The sequence below is a fragment of the Orcinus orca genome, chromosome 1, assembly GCF_937001465.1.
Source record: "Orcinus orca chromosome 1, mOrcOrc1.1, whole genome shotgun sequence".
NCBI classification, from domain to species: domain Eukaryota; kingdom Metazoa; phylum Chordata; class Mammalia; order Artiodactyla; family Delphinidae; genus Orcinus; species Orcinus orca.
In genome coordinates, this window is record NC_064559.1 from 159,429,459 (window position 1) to 159,453,510 (window position 24,052).

The following is a 24,052-nucleotide window of genomic DNA, read 5'->3' on the forward strand; positions in this document are numbered from 1 at the left end:
TTTTATTGGCCCCTCATATGTAGTCTATTCCAAAAAGGTTCTAAATATTAACAGTGCCAAGAATGCAAGTGTACTAGTCACAGTACACCTTACTTTAAGTAATGCCATTTAAATAGGGTGTCTCTTGTTAATCAGTTTAAATGGTACTTCAATTTGCATTCTTTTATTCCTAAAAACAATAAACACTTTTTCTTGTATTTACTCTTTATATTTTGGGGCTTAGCATTTAAAACTTGTTTTCATTAAATCTTGAGTAGATTCAAAATAGTATTTATAACATTTGCTATTAAAGAATAGGGAGAAAAAGTCATGTACCTGCCACCCAGCTTTTAAGAAATAGAGCATTATCATTGCTTTGAGATCCCTCCTCACATGCCCTTTTCTGATATTATCACCCTCCCTTCCTTCAGAGGTAACCACTACATGAATTTCATATTTGTCATTTTCCTTATTGTTTTCATAGTTTTATCATAAATGAATATATCCCTATTACACTATTTAGTTTTGCATGTTTTTTTAACTTTTATAAATGGAGTGTACATATTCTTCTGTGACTTGCTATTTTTAATGTTTGTGAGATATTGCTGTAATAAATGTTGCTTTATTTATTTTATATGTTTCATTGAATGGATGTGCCATGATTTATTCATTCTTCTGTGGATGGACATCTTGGCTGTCTCCTGGTTTTTGTTTTTTGTTGTTTTTTAGTTACAAAGAATACTATTCAAATATTTCTTTACCTACTTCTGGAGGTACAAGAGATAGCCTAGGGCTTATATACCTAAGAGTAGTGTTGTTGGTTCATAGGTTCTACTTCAACCAGGTAATGTCACATCTTTTTCCAAAGTGTGAAGCCAGATTTACATTCTCACCAGTAGTGTTTGAGAGAGTTCTTATTGCTATGTAACCTCACCAATATTTGATATTGTCTGACAGTTTTTTACCAATCTTGTGGGTGTGAAATGATTATGTGATTATGGATTAAATTTGCATTTCCCTGATTACCAGTGAGGTTGGACATCTTGTCATGTGCAAGATGTAAAGTTGTATGTTCAAGTTATTTTTTTTTTGTTTTTTTTTGCCATTTCCTATTGGATTCTTTTCCTTACAGATTTCTAAGTGTATTTACATATTCTTGGATATGTAATGCTTTATCATTTGTAAATATCATAGACACCTTCTCTGAATTTGGGGCTTAGCACCTTTTTTTTAATAAACAGAAGTTGTTAACTTTAATATAGTTAAATGATTCAGTCTTTTCTGTTATGACTATTGCTTCTTGTGTCTTAAGAAATTTTTTACCTGAGGTCAGAGTAACATTCTATGTTGACTTCTAAAAAGTCAATATAATGGTATCTCTAAAATTCAATATAGCCTAAACAAAAGGGCAAGAAGGCAAAAAAGGCCTTTTTACTTTTTAAAAAAATCTGCTTAAATTTGATTTTTGTATATGGTTCAAGGAAGGGATCAGTTTGACTTTTGTCTGTACTGGTAACTGAATATGATGTAAGATAGGGGTCAGATTTCTGTTCCCATAAGGATGTGCAGTTGACCCAGCACCACTTATTTCAAAGATTACCCTTTCTCCACTGCTTTGCACTATTACACATCAAGTGCTCACTTTGTGTGCATCTGTTTCTAGGATCTTTGTTTTCTTCCACTGTTTACTTATCTCTCCTTGAACTAATATTATGGTGTTTTAATTACTGCAGCTTTATAATAAACTTCCATATATGATAGAGCAGTTCCTCTCATTTTGTTCAAGGACTACTTTTGGCCCTTTTCCTTTTGATATAAATTTCAAATTTTAGAATCAATGTATCTCTCCCTCTACCCCACCCCAAATAATAACCTGAATCTGAATCTATAGATCAACTGGAAGAGAATTGACTCTTCCAGTCCATGAATATGGTATACTTCTCCATTTACTTAGATCTTCTGAATGTTTTTTTTTTTAATTTTTTTGTAGAGGCCTTACGTATCTTTTGACTTATTCTTTGGTATTTAATATTTTTATACTTTTGTTAATGGTATCTTTTAAAATTATATTTTCTGTTTGCTGGCATACAGAAATGTAGTTGAATTTTATATGCTTTACATGAGAATACTGCCAAATTCACTTGTTAATTCTTTGTCTGTAGAATCTCTTTCTTACAGTAATGTTTAGGACCTCCATTACTGTGTTGAATGGGGATAGTGATAGAGGACATCATTTTCTTGTTTCTGATCTAAAAGAAATTTTTTCGTCATTGAGTATAATGTTTTCTTCATGTTTTTGTAGATATTTTTAATTAGGTGAAACAAGTTCCTACCTGTTTGTAGTTATGCTAAAAGTTTATCATGACAAATTTTAAAATTTTATCAGGTGGGTTGTATGTGGGGAGTAGGGATGTAATATGGTGTTAGAACAGTTTCATAGTATTTTGTTTGGGAGTTTTGCAAATGTTTTCATGGGTGAGATTGAATTACAAGTATTTTCTTATAGCCCCTGTTAGGTTTTGGTATCCCAACCTTGAAAAATGAGTTTGAAACTCTTCTCAGGAATAGTTTTTTTTTCCCCTATACCCTGGAATAGTGTATATACTCTGGAATAGTTGTGTTACAAAGGGATTATATGTCCTTAGAATGTTTAGTAGAATTTGCATGTTTATGTTTTCTTTGTGGGTAGATTTGTGATTTGACTGATTTGATGGTTTTAGCATTATTCATATTTTTGTTTGATAAATTTTATTCATATTTGTTGCTTAATGTTTTTGGTAATTGATCTAGAAAAGTAGAATTTCATATTTATTTGCATTAAATTGTACGTAATATCCTCTGTGCCTTTATAAACTTATGCTGTATTTGAATTTATGTCCCATTTTTTATTTCTAGAAGAGGATACTTGGCCTTTTCTCATTTATTCTTGCCAGAGCTTAGTCTATTTTTTTAGATTTTTCTGACAACCAACTTTTGCATTTTTTAGTATAGAGCTATCACACTTTAAAATTTTATTCCCTTCCTTATACTTTGAGTTTATTCTGTTCTTTTTAAGTTGCTTGTTAGCTCTTCAGTTTTAGTCTTCTTTCCTTAATATAAGCATTTAAGGCTATATGTTTTCCTCTAAGTATCACTCTAGCTGCATTCTACAAGTATTGATATGTATACTTTTTTTAAAACACGCTTTTTCCATTTATCTATTGGAGTCCAGATATTTTTTCTTAAATATCTGAATAAGTTGGATAAAAGATATTATCAGATCTATTCAGTTGTTAAGAAACATTTATTTGAATAAAGGCAAACCACTGTACGAGATGCCATTGTCACTACATAAATGAGTACGGTTACATCCCTTAAAGAACTTTTAGTCTAGTGGTGATATGTGGGGGAAAAAAGGGTGTCAGATTTAATATTAAAGTATATATAATTTTCAACTGTGAAAACTGGAAGCGGATGTTAGATTTTAAAGAAACTCTGTTGATCATCTGTTCCCTGCTTTAAACCTAATTGCAAGAGAGGATGTTTTACATACAACCGAAAAACCCAATGTCCTTGTCATGGTGAATATATATATATATATAGCGATATATGCCTGCCCTGAAAGTATGCCAGAAGAACTCTTTTGATAACACACTGTTTTTCCTAGGTGTGAGGATGCCTTAAGAAAAAATAAGAGCTTAATTGGGCCAGATCAAAAGGAGTATCAAAGGGAACTGGAGAGAAACTATCATCGCCTTAAAGAGGCCCTACAGCCTCTGATAAACAGAAAGATCCCTCAGTTATACAAGGCAGTATTACCTGTTACCTGCCACAGGTATGCTTATTTTTTCTATTACTTTGGATATCTTCAGAAAAATGAAATCTGCTTTAACTATTTAAAAGTGAATTTATTTAACTTTTATTAAATGGTTTCAAATATTGTCTTCTGAAACCTAACAAGTTCAACTTATGTAAGCCTTTCATCATCTATACCTGAATCAGCCTACAAGATAAAAGTCAGTTCTTTCTGTAATAAAGAGAATAATAAAGTTGTTTTAAGAACTCATACTAACCAGGAAACCACACATAAGTCTGGCCTCCTAGAACTGTTCCTTTTAATGTCCTGTCACACTTTCTGGTATTTCTATGAGAGAATTTGCTAGAATATACTTGAAGCCAGGTATTCATTTCCTTTATCCCTGACAGTAAATAGTATAGAGTATGTTCTTCTAGATTTGTATTAAAACAGATAACCCCACTGAGTATCAAGACGACTTCACTATTTTTCTTCACTTTCTAATTGTGACAAATAAAATTAGAAGTGGAAGTAACCTGGAATTTTCTACAACTGACCATAATTCTACTTGAGCAGATAATTTAATCTTAGATTTCTCCTCTGTAAAATAATACCTTGAAGAGGTTGTTGTGGAAATTAAATGGCATGTGAAGTTCCAAGGACAGTGCTTATCCTTTTAACCCCTGAATTCCAGACAGGGCATGTAAACTGCCTTCTTTGCATTTTGAAATCCAAATGTACATACATCTATTGAATTGTTGTGGCACCAGTATTTTACCACACTTTTCTTTGAATTATGGCAGTGAAGCTATTAAATTGTACTTACCTGATCAATTAATATTTGGAAGGTCTTTGAAGTTGCTTATATAAATGGAATGTAAATGCGAAGTATAATATACTACAGAAGAAAGTTTAACTGGCTATTTGATCAAATGAGAATATTCCCTGTTCTTCAGTGATCTAATATTTGTGTACTTCTAGGCCTCTGAAAATGTATACCAAGTGCCTGCTTGGTATGTCTTGTCCCCTACAGGTAGCATGTAGACAGACCATCTACAGGAACAGGAGACGAGGAGGCCTGTTTTAGATCCTTTCTCTGGCAGAATATATTATATTTTGCTTCCACCATCCTTACAGTGATGCAAGACACCCTGGGTGGTTTCCTCTTGAAATTCTTGATGGGAAGCAACTCTAGTTCCCTCCACTTTGGGCTTCCCTTTCAATCTTTTTGAAATTTCTTACTTCTTGCTGCTCTACCCACCTCCGCCAGTCTTACAGTCATTGGTCAGAGGTCCTGGGATGGGGTGCTGGGTCCCTGGAGTAGTCAGGAAGTCTCCTAATGGTAGTCTCACTTCCATCAAATCTCTCCAGCTCCTTTCAATGGACAATATTGTTCCTATCTGAAGGAAGCTTTCCATTACACCATTACCCTGAGTTTTGCCTTCCTCTCTGATGGTTATTCCTCCAAGCTTTAGTTCTTAATATTTGCAGGCAGTTTTTTGAAATTTAGAAAATCCTTTTTCTTGATGAACACTCTTTTAAGACTGCTATTTTCCAAGAAGAAACCAAGCTTCAGGATTCAAAGCTGAACATGATCTCTTTGTACCTGTCCTCTCCTTTCCTGGAGATTGGAAACCTTAAGAGACTATTCACGTTAATGGCAGGAAAGATAAGCAAAACAAACCAGCTTAAGGAAAAAGGAAAATACATTAAGAAGTATTGAAGAATTATCCTCTTCAGTCTTAATTTCTTCAGCACTTAGAAAATAAAATTCCCATAGAACTTGAACTTTTTGCTGATTTACAAAATCTGGAATATTATTTTGCAGAAAGCTTAGGAAGTTTTAAGATGGTGGTTCTCACGGTATAATCTGGGACCCATGCAACGGGTCCCTCAGACCTTTTCAGGAGGTTCCTAAGTCAAAACAAATTTTCATATTAATGCCAAATATTTTTTTCATGCTCATTCTCTCATGAGAGTACAGTGGACTTTCCCAGAGACTACGTGCCATGTAAAAGATTGAATGCAGAAGCAGATATTAAGAATCTAGGGGCTTCCCTGGTGGCGCAGTGGTTGAGAGTCCGCCTGCCGATGCAGGGGACACGGGTTCGTGCCCCGGTCCGGGAAGATCCCACATGCCGCGGAGCGGCTGGTCCCGTGGACCCTGGCCACTGGGCCTGCGCGTCCGGTGCCTGTGCTCTGCAACGGGAGAGGCCCGCGTACCAGGAAAAAAAAAAAAAAAGAATTTAGGCTTTTTAAGCCAGATGTTAAATATGTAAGAATGCCACTCTTCTAAAACTGTTGCAAATTACTTTTAATAAACAGTGCTGTTTACAGTAACATGTGACGGGTTATTTTATAAAATAATTTTAAATGTTCTTAGTTTTAATTTCTAATATGGTAAATATCAATATATAATCCATAAACAAAAGCTTCCTTGGGGGGTCCTCAATTTTTAAGAGTGTATAAATCCCCCAAAATTGAGAACCACTGATTTAAGACTTAGAATTTAATATTTTAAGTAAAACACTTGCATTTTGCCTTTTAATAACCCCAAGTAAATCTTTTCCTTAAATCTCTCCCATTATCCCTTAGTTCTTGTTTAATCATAATATCTAATATATCTTTTGGACAAATGAATAAATGATCAATGGACTTGGATAGAGTGGTTACTATAATATACTTCTAATCTATAGAGAACTCTACAAGTTAGAATATATAAGGCAGAGTGTGTAGGATAAGCATGTAACTTAAAGTGTTAAAAGAGCTTTGGTGGCAAAAAAGTTTTAAAGTCAATAAGCTTTTGGTGGCAGAACTTTGAGATAATTGGCAGAAAGAAAGCATGTAAACATATTTTACAGGATTATATAAAAATTGTTTACTTATAACTATATCCTTTCATTTTCTCTCCAGGGATTCCTTCAGTCGAATGAGCCTGCGCAAAATGGATCTCTAATATAAATGCACTTGTTTTATTCATTTGAAAAAAGCCATGTATTCAACATTGAGTGTGAAAAGAATTTAAGAACTTTTGAAAAAGACTTGGGACTTAATTCTGGAAATTATAGCATTAATTTACTCATGGAAGAATGCAGTGGCCAAACAATATCAAATGGCGATCGCTGAAGTTTGAGAATCATGGCTGTGGTTTCTAATGTTCTGGTAATATGCTGTTATCTTTTTTAAGACATTTTAATGACTCAAAGGTACACTTACATTTACCATTATTTATACCATAGCTAATGTTAAATTTATTTACTTTAAGTTTGTATTTTTTAATTTATATTACCATTTATAGATTCGTTTTGGAACCATTTTAAATGTAGTAATTCTTATTTTAAAGGTACTATTAAATATGTGAATGTTTACACTAATTTTACTGAGACTAAAAAAAATTTTTTTACTGACAAAAGCAGAGAATAAGTTAGTTGATTCAAGAAACAGTTCCAAAAATAGCAAAATGAAAATAATTGACACTTTATGGGCCCAGATAATAGCCCCAAAATTAAATAAATGAATAAATTAATGGGTGGAAATAAATTATTGATAACTGGTTTGTAAAGTCTTAAAACTGGTTTCTAAGGTATTTTCCATTTAGGCACACAAAAAAGGGATTTAGAATTGCAGAAGAAAGTTTACCTGATAACTTCTATCTATAAATAACGATTACATACTGGGATAGCTAATACCAGCGACAGTAGTTTGACTCTCAGCCTTATTATAGTAATGATAGTAGTATAAGCAGACCCGTAGCAACTAAAATGAATGATTCCTGTTTTAAATTAAACAAGACAGTCACTTCATCAGTTTTTAGTATTCTAAACTGGTAAATTAGAAATCTGCTTTAAACTTATCTTACATCCCCATAAAAATAACAGAGAGCTGGTGTTTGACTTTAATCTACCAGCTGAATAAGGTATAGTTATTTTTTGATACTTGTATAGATTTTACAAAGTGTATGTATAAAAGGTAAAATTAGCTGTTAATTAAGAGCTAATTAATTTAAAATTGTAACTTTATGATATGAAAGACTAATGCAGGTTTTTTTCCAACATATATTTCAATTATTTGGCAAGTTTTTCCAAGGAAGTGCATATTAATCATTTCTGGAAGTGTTTGAACATTTTTTCTTTGTGCAGTATTGTAACTTATAGAAAGGTATCACTTGTAATCTACCCCTTTGATCTACTGATCACTTACATGAATCACTTAAGAACTGATCGAATATGGTACCTTCATTCTCCTGAGAGCGTAGATGTGACGGCTAATATTCCCCGCTCCAGCCTACCTTTACAACAGGCAGTATTATCTCAGATTCCTCTTATCTACATCAATTCAAAGACCGAATCACAGAAAGGTTTTTCAGGTGAGTCTACAGGTGGACCACAACAGGTGAACTAGGAGTCCAGAAAAGCATAACCTCAAAAATATATATTTGGGAACAGAGGATCCAGATGGTCAGTAAGGAAAGGCGGAGTCAAGAACGGAAACTCTTTAAAGCAAACAGAAAAGAAAAGGTAACTTATTTACATACTCTCTCCCTCTTTAGGGTGGGGGTGGGGGGAAGAATATTAAGTAATTCCTAGGTAATTTCTCATAAAGTTACACCTGTGTAAGAGTTTGGATTGTCACCTATCTCAGGGACAATATCAAGAACTTTAAGATTTATATAATTACGATTTAATTATCAGACTAATTGTCTGACGGGAAATCAGAAGAGGATTCCTCTCTTAAAACACTGGTGTAACTGAACATTTCCTTCCTAACTTACCGTGTTCTTCAATTTTCTTAAAACAAACTTTCTCATATCAGAAATCTACACTAGTTCTTAACTAGTATAGTTCTGGGCTGTCTCTTGAGTGTTACAGAAGCCCTAGTTCTATCCTAGAACTTCTCCATCAGAAGCTTATGAGTAGTGTTCAAGGCTGTTTCATTTTAAAAGTTCTGTTAGTGACTCCTACTCCCTCAGCTGCTTATGGTTAGTGTTCAGGGCTGTTCCTTTTTAAAAGTTCCATTAGTGATCCTGAACATAGAAAGTGGCAAGGACTGTGACTTTTTACATCACACCATCTTGTGAAAGAATGTGTAAGACATTAACTGTGTAGTTTATTAGTTGACAGGTACTCTTTCTTATTTGTTGAAGTAGTGTATAACAGTGTTATTCCAAGAGTTATCTATTCTTTGGAATTATATTTCATATTCTTAATATCAAGAATGTCCTTTAACAAGTCATAATCGATCATTTACCAATTTAATATATTTAAAGTGAAAATATGACCAAGTTTTTTGTGTGCCCAAAGCCTCACCTTAAGTTCTCCAGTTTTGGATTCCATAGTTATATGTCTAAAGGGTATCTAGGTATGACAATTTAGATGGACTAAGCACAATTTCTCCTATTTGAAATACAATTTCTTCACCTCCAAATGTCAGAAAGTATTATTAAAGGTAATTATGCATGTTTATTCTCTTCTATGTATATATATGTGTGTATAGTATGTGTATATACACACACTTTTTTAAAAGAGAATCCAGCTATATTTATGGTAAAAAACATGCAAGTAAAAAAATCCTCAAGCATTTGTATACACAGTTGTTAAGCAGTTTAAATTTTATTGACCTCCTGGTTTTTTTAAAAAAGTTAAATTTAAGGTCACACCTCTAAGTTCGATGCATTATATACAGATCATGCAGAGTATGACTATGAAGAGATACAAATTAGTCCACACTGAAAAAGATTTACTAGGGTACAGAATCATTTTCATAAATACATATAAAATTCTTGTGAAGATAGAAGAGGACTGACTCTTCAGGTTTTCTGAGATGCTTTTCAAAGTGATTGAAGGCACAAAATGTGCACTATTGTGAATACATACACGTGCCTCTAATACAGCCCATCCAAGATCTGGCTTTATGACTTACAAAACTAAATGTACTGAAATGAGATTCTGCTTCTGAGCTGAAAAACCACAGAACCTATAAACATCATGTAGATAAGTACTCCAAAATATGGAGATACAAATACAAGCACTTTATTTGAAAAAGCAAACACAAAAGATAGGTGTAAATTCAAAGTGTTTAAATGCTTCCATTTTGAATAATTCAGTTAAGAACCTATACAAGTTTGTTCCCAGAAGCTAATGCATCAATCACTAGTCTCCACTAAGGAAAATGAATTCTAAAAATTAACATGGATTTCAGTAACTCAAATTTTTACTATTTATATAAAAACCCAGAGAAACCAATAATATCCAATAGCTTCAAAAGATAAGCTAAAGACTTTTTGATGTAATCAATTTACCAATGTTTGTCCAGGTCCGTTTAATATATACACAAGGAAAATACACTCACTCTATAATTTCTTATAAAATAGCAAGTAAGGAGTAGATGTAGGAGATGTAGAAGGGGAAAGAGAATTTAAAAAGTCCTTCTCTTCAGTAACTTTCACTTCAGAATCATCAAAAAGCAACCACTTCCCCTCATACTCCTTTAAGCTTTGCACTACATATGAAATTTTGTTTTCAAAACCACTCATGTTAATGCCTGTTTGGTCATTGGATTCCTTGTTTCTATCAGATTCATGGGTCCCATTAGTATTGTTAGTCTCAGAATTTCTATTTTCAGCAAATGCTGTACTGGCAACTTTATCAGGATTAGATGCTTTGTTGTATAACTCATAATCTGCTTTACTCTTTTGTCCTCCAAGAAGTCCAATAGCTTCTACATTTTTTTTGTTCAAAACTTTACTTGGCTGGGTATTTCCACTGACTCTAATCGACACTTCTTCATCGTCATAGTTTTCGACCACACCCCTTGCTTCCTCCTCATTCAATGGTTCTGGCTTACCTATATCACACATTTGGTCGATCACAAAATTTTCCTTATCTAGTTCTAAACTGTTAAGGTCAGTGACTTTAACAGAAGCAGTATAATGCCCACTACTAATTGTAATGCCACTATGCATCACAACTGCAAATAATCCATAGCTGTCGTTGGTTGGCTTTGTGCTCCATTCTTCTAGTGACAGTTTAAGAGGTGTCAGTAAAGGAGTGTTGATCTTGGAAAGTCCACCACCATAACAATCAAACCTTTGGAAGGGGGGAAAAAAAAGGTTTTCTGGGATTCCACTTCATATATATTCAGTTTTACCCCCAATGTGAAACCAAGTAAGTCTGAATGAACCCTTAATATTTACTGCTCATATGAATAAAACACAAAGTAAAAAACAAGACCCCAATTTTGTATAATACTTACACAAAGAATACTGAAATAAGTACTAATATTCAGGTGCTTCTGTGAAGGATATATGGCACTTCCCCCCTTAATTTTCTTTATTTTCCTAATTTTGTGCAATAAGAAAATAAATGGCATTAAAAAAAAAACACTGATCTTCAAAATCCTTTTCCTTTATACTTAGTAAGTCATTTTAATGTGAAGTCTGTCTCTACAACCAAGATTTGGGGACAAAAAATAAAATTGTACTGTAGCAAAGGAAAAAGCCATTGAAAGAAAGGACCCTGTCATCTTCTGGCATAAGAAAATGTGTGGAGAGCTACTGGTAAGCTCTCGTGGTAATTTCAAACAACTGATTAATATAGAAAGGAATAAAATCTACAATGACATGTATACATGTCAGAAAAAGTCAGACTATCTAAAATGTAACTGGCATTTTAATATTTATTATTGCTTTCAGATATTTAAATTTTCAACTACAGAAGAATCTCTCAAATTGTTCAGACTAGTTTTATTTCCTGGCTTACTTACCTTAAAACTAAAATAATTTTGCTTTTTTGCTCACCTCAAAAAAATGTTGATGTATGTATGAAATTTGTTCCCTGCTTTAATCAATTAATTAAAATAATCAAATAAGGAATGAAAATGAAAAATGTGTGAACAAATCATATGCATTCATACCAGAAGGATTTAAACTTGATGCGTTTTTACAGGGAAACTTAAGAAAACAATAAACTTTTCTAAGGCAATATTTGTAAATTACTTCATTTCAGTAGTTTCTATTACACTATTGTACTGTTTCCTTACTATCGTAGCATTTTGAACAAAACTTTAGAATACTCACTCCAAGCCACTAGCAGCAAAGCACTTCAAATGAATAGTTATAACTTCAGGCATTTTGTCAAACAAAAGACTTCGTTCAGCTTCAGTATAATGATGGCAATTTTCACAGAAATATTTATCTTCTCCTACAATCCTCTCCACTGAAGCAAACTGTGAAATTGCCCATCTCAGGGTCTTCATTTCTGTTTTTGGCTCTGGAGAAACTACACAAGAGAATCCTGTCACTCACAAATGAAAAATCTCTCAGAAATTAAAAACTTAAGCCACAAATTTTTATGTTCAGAATTAGCATACAATTTTAATTGACTAATCCTCCCCAAATAATAACCAAAGAGATTTCTTTTTTTTAGTTTCACAAACTTGTAAGTTCATCGACAGTGCACATACCTCTAAATATTTATATCTGGTCAGCCAAAAAATATTGAGGTCACGGACAGCAAAATCAATATAAGCCCTACCCTCTGACTCCATGTGAGAAAGACTTTATATTTAATAGTCAATTTACATTATCTGAACAAGTAAACCAGTCTCATGATCACTTCCCATGGCATTACTACACTTTTTGTGGTTCATACAAGAAAAAACACTGGCTCAAATATGGTGTTAACAAAAATATCCTCAGTAGCTCTGAGATTCAGGTACCCAAAAATTAACTTGGTAAAGCATTTCATTTTCCCATTATAACATACTCTACACATCAAAATAAAGATGCCAGGGCTTCCCTGGTGGCGCAGTGGTTCAGAGTCCGCCTGCCGATGCGGGGGACATGGGTTCGTGCTCCAGTCCAGGAGGATCCCACATGCCGCGGAGCGGCTGGGCCCGTGAGCCATGGCCGCTGAGCCTGCGTGTCCAGAGCCTGTGCTCCGCAAAGGGAGTGGCCACAACAGTGAGAGGCCCGCGTACCGCAAAAAAAATTAAAAGTAAAAAAATAACGATGCCAGAATTTTCCAAATGCTAATAACTATTGACAAGTGTAGCTATACAGGCAGAAAGATTTTATTATACCAAAGACATAAAAGTTTTTTCTTAATAACTATACAAGCTACTTATTAGACTGTTTTGTTGAGGAAAACTCTAATTATTCCATAGTCCATGCAAGCCTCCAATTTTGCTTACTTTCAGAACTCTCCTCTACTTTGGAAAGCTCATCTTCTTGCACTGGTACACTGATGTCTTGAAAATCTTCTCTTCTTTCTGTTAAACTTTCACATTCTAAGCAACGAGTCCTTAATACCAGCTGACCTTGAAATAATTTCTCCACTAGCTCAAAACCAATTTGCTCTGCACCTAAAACAAAAAAAGGAAAACACAAATCTATACAGACGAATTTTTCAGTACAGCCCAAATAACCATTATTCCATTTAAAGTATATCATGGCTAAAAGGCTGATTTTCATATCTCAAACTTGTTTATTGGCATTAAGAGGTGACTTATTCATGAAATATAAACTCCCTGTAAAGATAATTTTGAATATTAATTACTGTTATCTCTAAAAAAAGACAGTTTCAACACATGTGTGTCTTCTTAACTCCCTTCCTAAAGATACCCCAAAGGATGAAATTTAGTCATGTAAGTTCTACAAATTTTCCCTGAGATCTGTGTGAACCTAAGCAGAAATCCAGTATGGTATAACTATTTAGCAAATGCAATTTTTCATGAGTTTATGTCAAATACTGTATATATAAAGGGGTAAAATATTCTCTTGCCATTAAGATGAACTCTCCTAGTTTATAAACATAAATTACTATTACCTTAAAATTAGTGAGATTTATACACACAAAAAATACATTAAGTGTAGTGCTTGAAACGCCAGTTCACATTGTGTTCAATTTCTCTTAAAACTTTAGCCAGATAGTATACTGTATATGGATCTAAGAAGAGAAAATTCAATTCTGCAGCTGTTAATCCTACCTATCAATGTCCAAGAATAAATTATACTGACCTTTGTTTATGGGCTTAACTTCATTAGCAGGCATAACATTATTCCCTGGAGATTCAAGTTCACAACCATTAGCTGTATTATCATTCTCATACTTCCCCAAGTCCTCTTCAAGATCATATTCATTTTCTTTACATTGTCCTTTGGATTCTTGGTTTGTTGTTATTTTACCCAGACTACAGAATTTAGAAATAATGCTGGGTTGCTTAGCTGCAGACTTTAACCAGTTTATTTTAACTCTTGATTTCTTTTGTGAGGGTCTTGCACTCTCATTTTCAGAAATGTACTTGGGGATTATTTTAGCAGGAATATCTAATGAATCAACTGTAGCTTTTCTTTTTGATCTGGTTTGTCTCTGGTTTTCTTCCAAAGACTGGTGTTCCTTAGAGACTTTAACTTTTTTCTTCATGTTACCAAATTCAGTGTCACTTTTTCTTTTCCCATTTACTTTTGGCAATTTTTCTTTATAGTCTTCACAATGCCTCATACTGTCCATCTCCATGCTGCTATTACCACTCATTTCCTCTTTCTGATGTTTTTCTTCTACCTTAGTAGATAACTCTGCCACATTTTTTACTTCTTTTTTTAGGAGTTGGCATGTTTCTTGAATGTTTCCCAAAATACACTGTAATACTTCCTGTGCATCATGCTGTAGATATCCTTCATACATAGGGTTGAGTTCCCTATAAATAAAAATTTCCATTTCATCTATTCCAGTTTTGAAGATATAATACCAAAACAAAAACCACCTCTCCATACAGAAATGAATTCATTTATGGGGATATCATAAATTATTTGAAAGTCCAAAAACATTTAATTCAGCTACTAATTTGAAACTCCTTACCTAAACGTGTAACTAAAAACAAACTTAACCTGATTTTCATTATCATAAATACTCTGATCTTATAAATATTATTGTTAATAGCTAATACGTATACAGTATTTACTGTGTACCATGCTTTATGCAAAATGCCATATATATATAATTTTTTTTTGGCCTTGCCACATGGCATGTGGGATCTTACTTCTCCGACCAGGGATCGAAGCCCAGCCCTCAACAGTGAAAGCACAGAGTCTTAACCACTGGACTACCAGGGAATTCCCTCAAAATACTTTTTATATTATTTGTATAATTCTCACAATAACCTTATGAGGTAAGTACCATATCACCACTATTTACAGATAACTTGCTCAAGGTCACAGAGATGCAGAAGTCAGGATTCAAACCTGCTCCTAGACACCACGCTACACTGCCTCTTAACAAATGTATGGCAATGTGTTACATCTAGGTCTATTCCTAACCTAAACGATTAAATAATTTTTTAAAGACTTAAACCCTGTAGTATTTTGGATAAGGCTATTCTGTATATAGGATAAAGTTTCATTTTTTAAGATAATACTACAAAGAAATCTAATCCAGTTAACTAATATTTCTCTTCTAAGTACATACAACAAAAATAGAATACTTGGAATTTATAGTTCTTTTATATAACGTATTTTGAATATAGACCTATAATTCCTATCTGAAATCCTTAGGACCAAATGTGTTTGGTAATTCAAGAATTTTCAGATTAAAAAAGAATCTGGCACATAGGTAAAATATGTATCACCAACATAATAGGGGCAGTATCCCATAATTACACACATTACTACTTCTACAGAAAAGAGTATGAATATTCACATTGCAGATAAATATGAATAAACACTATAAACAGCCTCACACAAATTCAGATTTAATGAATTTAGTACCAACTGTGAGAAAAAATTTCCAGTCTTTGGAGCCTCTGGGATATTAAGCACTGTAGATCTGTAGTGTCTATTTTCCTTGGCCTTTATTCCCCCCATTTGTTCACATGTCACTCTCCTCCAAAGAGAGAATGAGCTAAACTGGAATCCTAAAATTATATAATAGACTATACCTGAGTGTGTTAAGTAGTCGCCTTGGCTGAGTAGCAAGTTCATCAGTATATTTCTCTGGATTTAAGAGAAAACTAGCCTGAAGCTGTTCGACTGAAATGATCAAGGACTGTAAGCTGCATATTAGTTCATAACTTGCTGAAGAATCTTCTTTGCAACTTCCCTGTCAAGAAACACATGAACATTTTAATTTTTGAACAAATTAAGTACCTTCCCCCTTCTTTTTCTCACTAGACAACACTAGCTTTTCTAAAGCTAATTTCTAACACTAATTTTCTGGAGGTATACAAAATAAACTTAAAAAAATTTTAAGCATATTTTTGGTTACTTTCTATTATGTGGGTTATAATGGTTTTCTAATTACGTAAGTCAAAGGTTTCTTTAAATTTATTTAAATAGTAAAAGTGAGTCAACTTGAAAACAGCAGATAAATAACGGGGTAAAAGGGTACGATATGTTGTGACAGTGGTGTGTGTGACAATGTTTACTGGTAAACAGTAAATTAGAGGACTGGAGAAAACACTATAAAAGGGGGTAATCAAGTTAGCTACTTACCCCACAAGAATGAAAAATAATTGCCAATGAGAAATTTAATTCTCAGATGTAATTTGTTAAGAGAAATAATCTTTGTCATTCTCCTCCCAAATCCTCTCTGTATTTATTACTTTTTCATTTCTAAGCAAGTGAATTTCCATTAATTTTATTTTTTACCTTATCTTTTGGACTGGCTTCATCTTTTAGGGCTTCTTTCTTCCTTGAAATAATATTAAATAAGTGCTTCACTCCAGATTTAAAACCAGGACAAAAATATAATACCTATAAAGTGAGATTGTCTTAAGTATTTACTGAACAAACAATATACCTAAAATCATTAAAACACTATCATGCTTTTTGTAGAGTATATTCATATGTGCATTACTTAAAATTCTGAGATTAAGATGTGTGTCAAAAATTGTTCTCTATTTCATTACAGTAGCCTGCTATCTTCCCTCAGTGCAACAAAGCACTGAGCCTGATCAGATACAACACAAAACAGATATAGTTCCAAGGGTTACAATACATATCACCGTAGAATCAGGAATCGGACAGAAAAACTAAAAGTTTGGTATCTTCAATTTAATCAACATCTACTCAATTTTCCTATCCCAATTTTATTTAATATATCATTTTCTCTTATCTCAACGGAAATTTGTAATGTGCAATTTAGAATCATGATTATTTTACTCCATTCTGGTTTATTTACAAAGACAAAGACAGTATTATGGACAACTGAAATCCTCCAATAACCTGAATTCTCAGAAAATATTAAGTGTTACATCATTCTTTGCCTACTAAAGTTTTATTATATAGAAAAATTGTCAACTTACCTGAAGTATACTATTAAGATAACAAGTATTGCCGAGATTATTCAGTCCCACAAACGGTAACAAGTTTTCTCTCTTCTCACAGTTGACAGGTGAGGACTGTGCTGCAGGAACAACTTGATCACTATTAAGTACAAAGAAGAGAAAGGGATAAGGAAGTAGAATTCAAGTGGAAATATTACTTCCCTAGATTTAGTCTTTTCCCAAAAGTTGTATGATCCGAAAAGTATATGGATTTTATTCAGATGGCATTTTAAGACAATTAATCTGTACAGGTGCAAAAACTGCTATACACCCAGAATAAAAGTTTTACAAGCACTTTAAAAATATTACACTCAACAAGCTTCAAAACAATTCCATTAAAGGACTGTTAATCCCATTTTACAGAGCAGAAAGTTGCAGAATTGGTACTATGATTTGTTAAGCCAACAGGACATTTTAATCAAGTAGTTTAACTCTGAATAGAAACCTGGGAATAACCTGAATATGACAATATTTGGGAGAGGCTGCACTATCTAAGTCAGATTCTGTTCACAAAAGATTAAGAGGAAGCAGAGTCTATGAAGATACTTATACAGCTGCTCCTCACTTAAACATGAATTGTTCAAGTTTATAACTCTTTTACCTCAGTTTAACAAACAGTCCTCACAGCATTTTTATTTTACAGCTGCTAGCTATAACTCTAATACCTCAAGGTATTTATAGGCACGAATGCTGGTAAGCAAAAGGTTCTCACACAATCTCCTAAACTGATTATTGGTAAATATTAGGAAATTATACAGGGGAGCAAATCTACATTAGTCATATAGCGGAGTGCCTATGTGCTGAATACGGAGCAAGTATAGACTCCAACTAGAGCAACTATTGGTGGAGTAAAGCATTCCATTTTGTTCTGATTTCTTTTCAGTCACTGAAGGATTTATTTGTATCAAAAGCATTTCTTATTTTTAAGTTTATTTTAAATAATAATTTGCAATTGTACACCAACAGGTTTGAGAATTCATATACTAGGTATGACTACAAAGACAAAGTTTATGTCAGGTAACTGTCCCCCATGAATTTCTTTACCCTTACATAAAGTGTGTTGCACTAAAATCAAATTTAAATTGAAAAATAATTTTAGTCAATTAGTATTTCTCGAAGTTAGCCTAATCGGCTGAGCACAATTTAAATGAGTTATAATGTGAACTGTGATGTGATCCCTGTGGGGAACCACCAGTTTTATCCTGTTTCTACTATTACACACTGCTAGACTTGTCTCCCTAATGTGTGCTTTTTTATCTCCCGCTATGGACTATCAGGTCAGAATGACTGCAGATATCAATCCAAGTTCACTGCTTTTTCACTGATGCGGAATCTTAAAAAGTACAGAAATATACTGAAAATAACATACATTTCAGAAGTTTTTTCTTCATTTTCTTGAGAGTCTGTGAAATCCAAGGCTCTCTTGGTTTCCTTTTTCTGAAAAAACTTCAAGGAAAGTCTGTTTTTTTTTGATGGACTACCTCTTGAAAGCCCATTACTTTCACTAGGTATGACACCGGGCATTTTCTCTTCAAATCCCAAGGAGTTGACAAGAATTAATTTATACAGGGACCTTGTAATCACCAATCATATCTGTTAATCAGAGAAAAGATTATTAGTTTTCAGTTATCGGCTGTAGGCAATAAAATCATCATTTCTGAAAACAAATTTACCAAGGAATGGTATTAATTAGAACTTTGTATTTTAAAATCTTAATGCCTGCCAATAACAGGCAGTCAATGTTTTATTGCTTATATGAAGGAGTTGCCATTTGTCCTTAACTTTCTCAAACAACAAAAAAAAAAGACACTGAACTTTTACTAGCCTGCTATTAGATTAAGGGTCACATCACAAAATACCCCATTTTAGTAGTAGACCCCACTTTACTGGTAGTAGTAGTAGTAATGGTAAAGTAGTATCATCAAGGGGTAAAAACTTTATTATTAGTTCATTCAGGAAACATTGAGCAACTATCATCTCTAATTCTGAAGTACAAGGTGGGAAACAGAGGGATGAATGGGAAATCCAAGGAGTGCTAGAAGTGACTGAGTTCTCCTTCCAATGTCTTTTCTAGTTATACAAAATAAAATCTATTTAAAGTATAATCTGCATACAAGGAAAGGCCTAGATCTAGTGTTAAGTTTACACCTAAAAACTTGTGTGAAAAGTAATAAGCTATACGCAAAGTTGGGATAATGGTGTAAAAAATTGCTGCACTTTGTGTATATCAAATTCTTATGCACTAGAAACCAAAATATACTGACTTTCCAAACTTCTTTTAACTATAGAATTTTTTAAGATACTGCTTTAAGTAGGAAAGAAGAAAAGTTTGCCTTGTGCAAACTTTCTTCCCTGTTTTAAAATAAAACTTTTGGACTAAAAAAAAAAAATGGCTCTATCTGTGGTAGTTATTTTACACTTTAGTCCTATTTTTCATTAGGAAGATATTACTATCTGACTCGAGTATTACCAGAAAATCACCTAAGAGTCCAAAAACTCAGCAATGACTTTAAAATAGAATATAGGTAGAGACTAACAGGACGAACTAAATTTCATCCTTAAACATAAGCGAAAACCTGGCTGCCTCTGAACTGGGAATTCACAACACTGACAGACACGGCAGTGAAACCACCTTTTTGAGACAACTCAGGAATAACTAGAAAGCCGACCAATTTCCCCATCCCCCCTCCAACTCAATTTACTCTCCTGGCCACTAATGCTACTGATGAAATCCTATCACGAATGATAAACCAGCCTGCACTGAAGTGTCAGGGATCTCTAGGCATTAGCGATTTTTGTAAAAGGTTTTTCCTTGGGAGCCAATTCTAATAAATGATGGAAACTGGATTCTCTAACAGAGTAACCGGACTTAAATAAATATATATAAAAAAAAATGACCAAGCAGCTGAAATAACATTATCAATCCTAATCAATAAACCACCCCTCCGGGCTCCTCAAAGCAATGATTAAACATTAACATTACCTAGAATATAACATTTTACCAGGTGCCGTATCTTCTGCTATACCATTTCTTGCTCCTGGCTGTCCTTATCATTGGGGGTTGTTACATCAAAAATGTTTCTCCCGTAACTCTAAATCAAGTTTCGCAGAAAAAACAATAGAACATTAAATGTTCTTGACAAATGACAATGTGAACACTAAGTCTCATTAGTTTCAAGTTTTTTCCTCTGTAAGATGGGACGACTCAATCCCAACTTCACGAAAAATGTAAAACAAGAATAACATCCTCGACAAAGGTTTAAGACACGTGCCCTTCTAAATACTTGTAGAAAAAGTAAGTTAAACTGCTCGGTAAAATTTAGCAATCACCGACACAGAACAACGTGAGCGCAAACATTTCTTCTCCTTATCCCGCAAACTCTAGGAACGGAAAAGAAAGTGAGAAGATGACGGGACGGTGATGATGCCCGTGCCCGTCAAACGCGGCACCGGCCCGGCGGGCGGCGTCTTTAAGCAGAACCACAGCTCGCGGAGTTGGCCTATTTACTCCCAGCCCGCACCTGCCTTGAGTCCCCAGCGGCGGCGGGAGGGGGCGCCGCCCGCTGCGCGGACGGCTTGGCTGGCAGCTGGGCGGGGGCGCAGCACCGAGGGAGCCGGGGTCCTCCCCGCGGCCCCCTCGGACTCCTGCCGAACTTGCCGCGGCGCCCAGGCACCGGCCCCTCCTCCACGGGCCCTCCTTACCTGGTCATGGCCCAGAGCGAGGTCCGCGGCGGTGACGCCGACAAGTCTAACCGGGCTGAGGGCGGGTACGACAGGTGAGCCCCTGCCCCGAGCCTGCGGGGGCCCACGACCCACGGAAAAGCTGGCCGGATCGCCCTCCCCGCAGGGGAGTGACCATTCGCTCTCAAGAGCGGGAACCCGGGCTGCCGCTCGGTCCTGCCTGGCGCCGGCACCGACTACATCCCCGAAGCGGCGCCCAACCGCGCCCGCCCCCGTCCCCGCCCCGGGACGGCAAGGAGCGCCAGAAGCGGCTCCGCTCGCCCGGCACCCGAACCGCTGGGGTCTTCCTCACTCCACCGCCGACGGGAACTTGGCGCGTTTTCCTCAGTCTCAGGACCCTTGTGTTTTAGCCTCCGCCCGCGCCAGCGCTGCGATTGGAGGTGGCGTCCTACGAAAGTGCCGGTTCTAGTCTCCAGGCTGCAGAGACGCGAAAGCCTAGAGCCACCTCACGACCGCCACTAGCCCTCCTGGCACGCACGGGCTCCGGAACCAGCCGGAACGGTAGTTGCCCCAAGCTGGTAACGGATTCTGCAATTTCAAACAGCGCAGGCAGCGTCACGGGCAGCTCACGCGGGTCCTCGCTGAGGGCGCGCGCTAGAAGCTAGAGGCCTGGCTGGCGGGCTCGAGCCTCGCATCCTTTTTTTTTTTTAACCATTCGTGCGCGAGAGTTGAGGAGGTAGCGTACGGGTCGGGAGACGGGACAGAGAGATGGGACGGGCTTCTTGCTCGGGAAGTTACCGCCAGGTGCTCAAATCCACCAATCCGTGATGAACAATCCCCAATCCTGCCCCCCGCAGCCCAGGAGGAGCCAATCAGAAGTACCTAGGCAATAACCCACCTGGTGGGCGGGGAAAGGCAGTCCAGCCAATACCAAAAAGAAGAGAAGACGGCTCCAGCCAATCATTGTTGGACATACAGAGTGTTCCTCAGGCGCGTTTCCCCTCTTTCCTCTCTCATTGGCGCTCGAGTGCGCGCTTTCGCTGCCGACTGTTAAGTCTCGCTCTGCGTTTTGTGAATCCTCGAAGGTAGGACGCCAGCGAGGGTGCGGTTTCCGGAGCGAGGCCTTCACAATAAGTCCCGCCCCCGTTTCATGCGTACACACTCGGGCGGGGTTACCCGGGAGTTAGTTTCGGAAAATGGCTGACCGCCTTGCTTGCTCCTCTGCGCTTGAGCTTTCTGTACCGAATCGCAGCCTCAGCCCCCAGGCTATCCAGTAAAAAGAAGCACCGCCATAGATAACAGTCAACTCTCAACCGAATGCTGCGGAGCTGAGGCTCCCTCCTCAGCCCCTCCACGCCTCATTTTCTCGCGTTTACCCCTTCCCCTTCCCGACCGGACAAGGAAATGAAAGAGCATTCTTGGCCCAGCTCTGGCTGGGGGAGCTGCAAGGGGTTCCTGTATGAGCCCTTGCGAACGGGCTCAAAAACGGCGAGGCAGGCCTCACCTGGTTTCTGCTTCCGTCTGTTGTATACCTACCTCGGTGAGGTGACCTCACAAAGCATGGGTGGCAGTGAAGCACGATAAGTTCAGTCCAAATTCATTTAACCAAGCATGTTTTGAGGTGCCTAGTGTGTGCCAGGCATTCCCTGCTCCATAGCGGCTTGACATGAGTGACAGGGAGAGGAAATAAGGAGTATGCTCTTTTAGGTACGTAGTCTTGACATTTGAGTAGAGAGCTGAATGAAAGTGCAGCCAGCCTTGGAGGAATCAGGAAGAACGGTCCAGACAGGGAGAAGAGCAAAAGCTACCGAAGTCCTCAAGGTTCACGTGTTTGGTGTTCTGGGAGGAAGCAAGGAGCCAGGGTGCTTAGACCACAGTGAGTATAGGTGTGATGATTGTGGGAAATGAGATTAGTAACATGGTTGGGGCTCTGATTAAACAGGGTAAGGAGATGGGAGTCATTTGATGGTTTTGAGCTGGGGAGTGGCGTAATTTGTAAAGCGGCTGCTTGTGGTGGTAGACTGTTGACCTTCAAAAGTGCAAGCTGTAAGATCTCCTAGGAGGCTATTCCAGCAGCCCAGGGAATAAATTAGGGTGGCCTGGAATAAGGTGGTAGCAGTGGAAATGTTGAGAACGGGTAGGATTCAGGATGTATTTTGAAGTAAGGCCAACAGGATCTGCTGATGGGGAAAAAAGAGACAAAAAAAGACAAGGGTTTTTTTTTTTTTTTTTTTTTTTTTTTTTTTTAACCAAAGCAGTTGGATAGTGGTTTGTCCTCATTACATTGAGGTAATGATGGGCTTGGTGGGAGGGGCCATTGTTCTTAGACGTAAAGATTGAGATGCATATTTCACATGCAAATAGAGATACTGAGCCAATAGATTTCAAGTTTGGAGGTCAGTAGAGAATTGAGATCAGGAGATATAATTTGAGTCACCAAATGGTATTTAGATACACAAGACTTTAAGCAATCACCTAGAATGATATTTATCCTAAAAAAAATCTGCAGGGCGTTGATGACCTCTACCCTTGCTAAGCCAGGAATTCTAAACCCAGAAAACTGCTCCTTAATCTACCCATTTTAGAATCAATATCCATCCCAAATGCTCATTTTAATAGAAACTTATTAAGCTCCTGATGACATATTTAAGATCATTTAAAAAGCAAAATGAAGTAACTAGTATTCAAGCAACCAAAATGGAGCCAGGTGGCCATTGTGTATGTTGTTTCAGACATGTTCCTGCATCACAGAGAACTTGAATTTTCTGAACTGTAGCAAACTCAAGGACACCACATGTTTTCAAAATAATATCTGCTAGCAGTTGCTAGCTGCTACCTTATGGTCTCAAGTTCTCCCCTAAGCAATCCTTACTTAAAAGCACCCTTCTTGCCAGCTCAACCAATTGGTAGCCCTGATGGCAGCTGCTATGCTCAGATGTGGCATATTTGCTAGGGTAGACTAATACAGCCCCAGGTATTTGGTACACATCATTGATTTAGTGAATGCATTCTTTTCTGTTCCAATCATAAGAAAAGATCAGAAACAGTTGGCATTCCCATGAAACAGACAGAAGTGTACATTTACAGTTTAGCCCAAGGCTATGTTAACATTCCTGCCCTCTGTCATAAAATAGTCTGGAGAGATCTGGACCTTCTGGACATCCTTCAGAACTTCACATTAATCTATTACATCAATGACATCCTGCTGATTGGGCAGGTTGAGCAAAATATGTTATAACTGTATCAGGATAAAAGGACTAAGAGTGTACATGTGCGGTCGAAGTGCAGAGGAGTGTGCTA

At 36.4% G+C, this 24,052-nt stretch overlaps 2 protein-coding genes across 6 annotated transcripts in view; one reads left to right on the forward strand and one right to left on the reverse strand.

Annotated features, from left to right (window-relative positions):
- DOCK7 (dedicator of cytokinesis 7) overlaps window positions 1-7,128 on the forward strand; it is a 208,158-nt gene extending 201,030 nt beyond the window's left edge. For all 5 annotated transcript variants that reach the window (XM_049702624.1, XM_049702626.1, XM_004281599.4 and 2 more), the window contains 2 exons: window positions 3,626-3,793; window positions 6,668-7,128. In XM_049702624.1, the coding sequence (XP_049558581.1) occupies window positions 3,626-3,793; window positions 6,668-6,710 (211 nt within the window). In that variant the 3' untranslated portion in view covers window positions 6,711-7,128. The remainder of the gene's footprint in view (window positions 1-3,625; window positions 3,794-6,667) is intronic.
- A 2,216-nt stretch (window positions 7,129-9,344) lies between these two features.
- Window positions 9,345-20,915, reverse strand: USP1 (ubiquitin specific peptidase 1). Its single transcript, XM_049693670.1, has 10 exons — window positions 20,774-20,915; window positions 20,055-20,163; window positions 18,371-18,664; window positions 17,051-17,209; window positions 16,395-16,499; window positions 15,686-15,846; window positions 13,770-14,449; window positions 12,944-13,114; window positions 11,829-12,030; window positions 9,345-10,839 (listed from the first exon to the last, which is right to left on the reverse strand). Exons 3-10 carry the CDS (start codon window positions 18,593-18,595, stop codon window positions 10,104-10,106), a joined length of 2,439 nt encoding a protein of 812 aa, XP_049549627.1. The 5' UTR covers window positions 18,596-18,664; window positions 20,055-20,163; window positions 20,774-20,915; the 3' UTR covers window positions 9,345-10,103.
- Between the last annotated feature and the right edge of the window lie 3,137 nt (window positions 20,916-24,052).

Bases quoted from the DNA above. Each gene is read 5' to 3' on its own strand.
- USP1 (XM_049693670.1), bottom strand. From the start codon at position 18,595: ATGCCCGGTGTCATACCTAGTGAAAGTAATGGGCTTTCAAGAGGTAGT. The intron at 17,210-18,370 runs TGATATCTGCAG...TCCACTTGAATT, and splicing joins AAAAAGCAGTGAACTTGGAT to CTACTTCCTTATCCCTTTCT. The intron at 16,500-17,050 runs GTAAGTTGACAA...CTCACTTTATAG, and splicing joins ATCTTAATAGTATACTTCAG to GTATTATATTTTTGTCCTGG.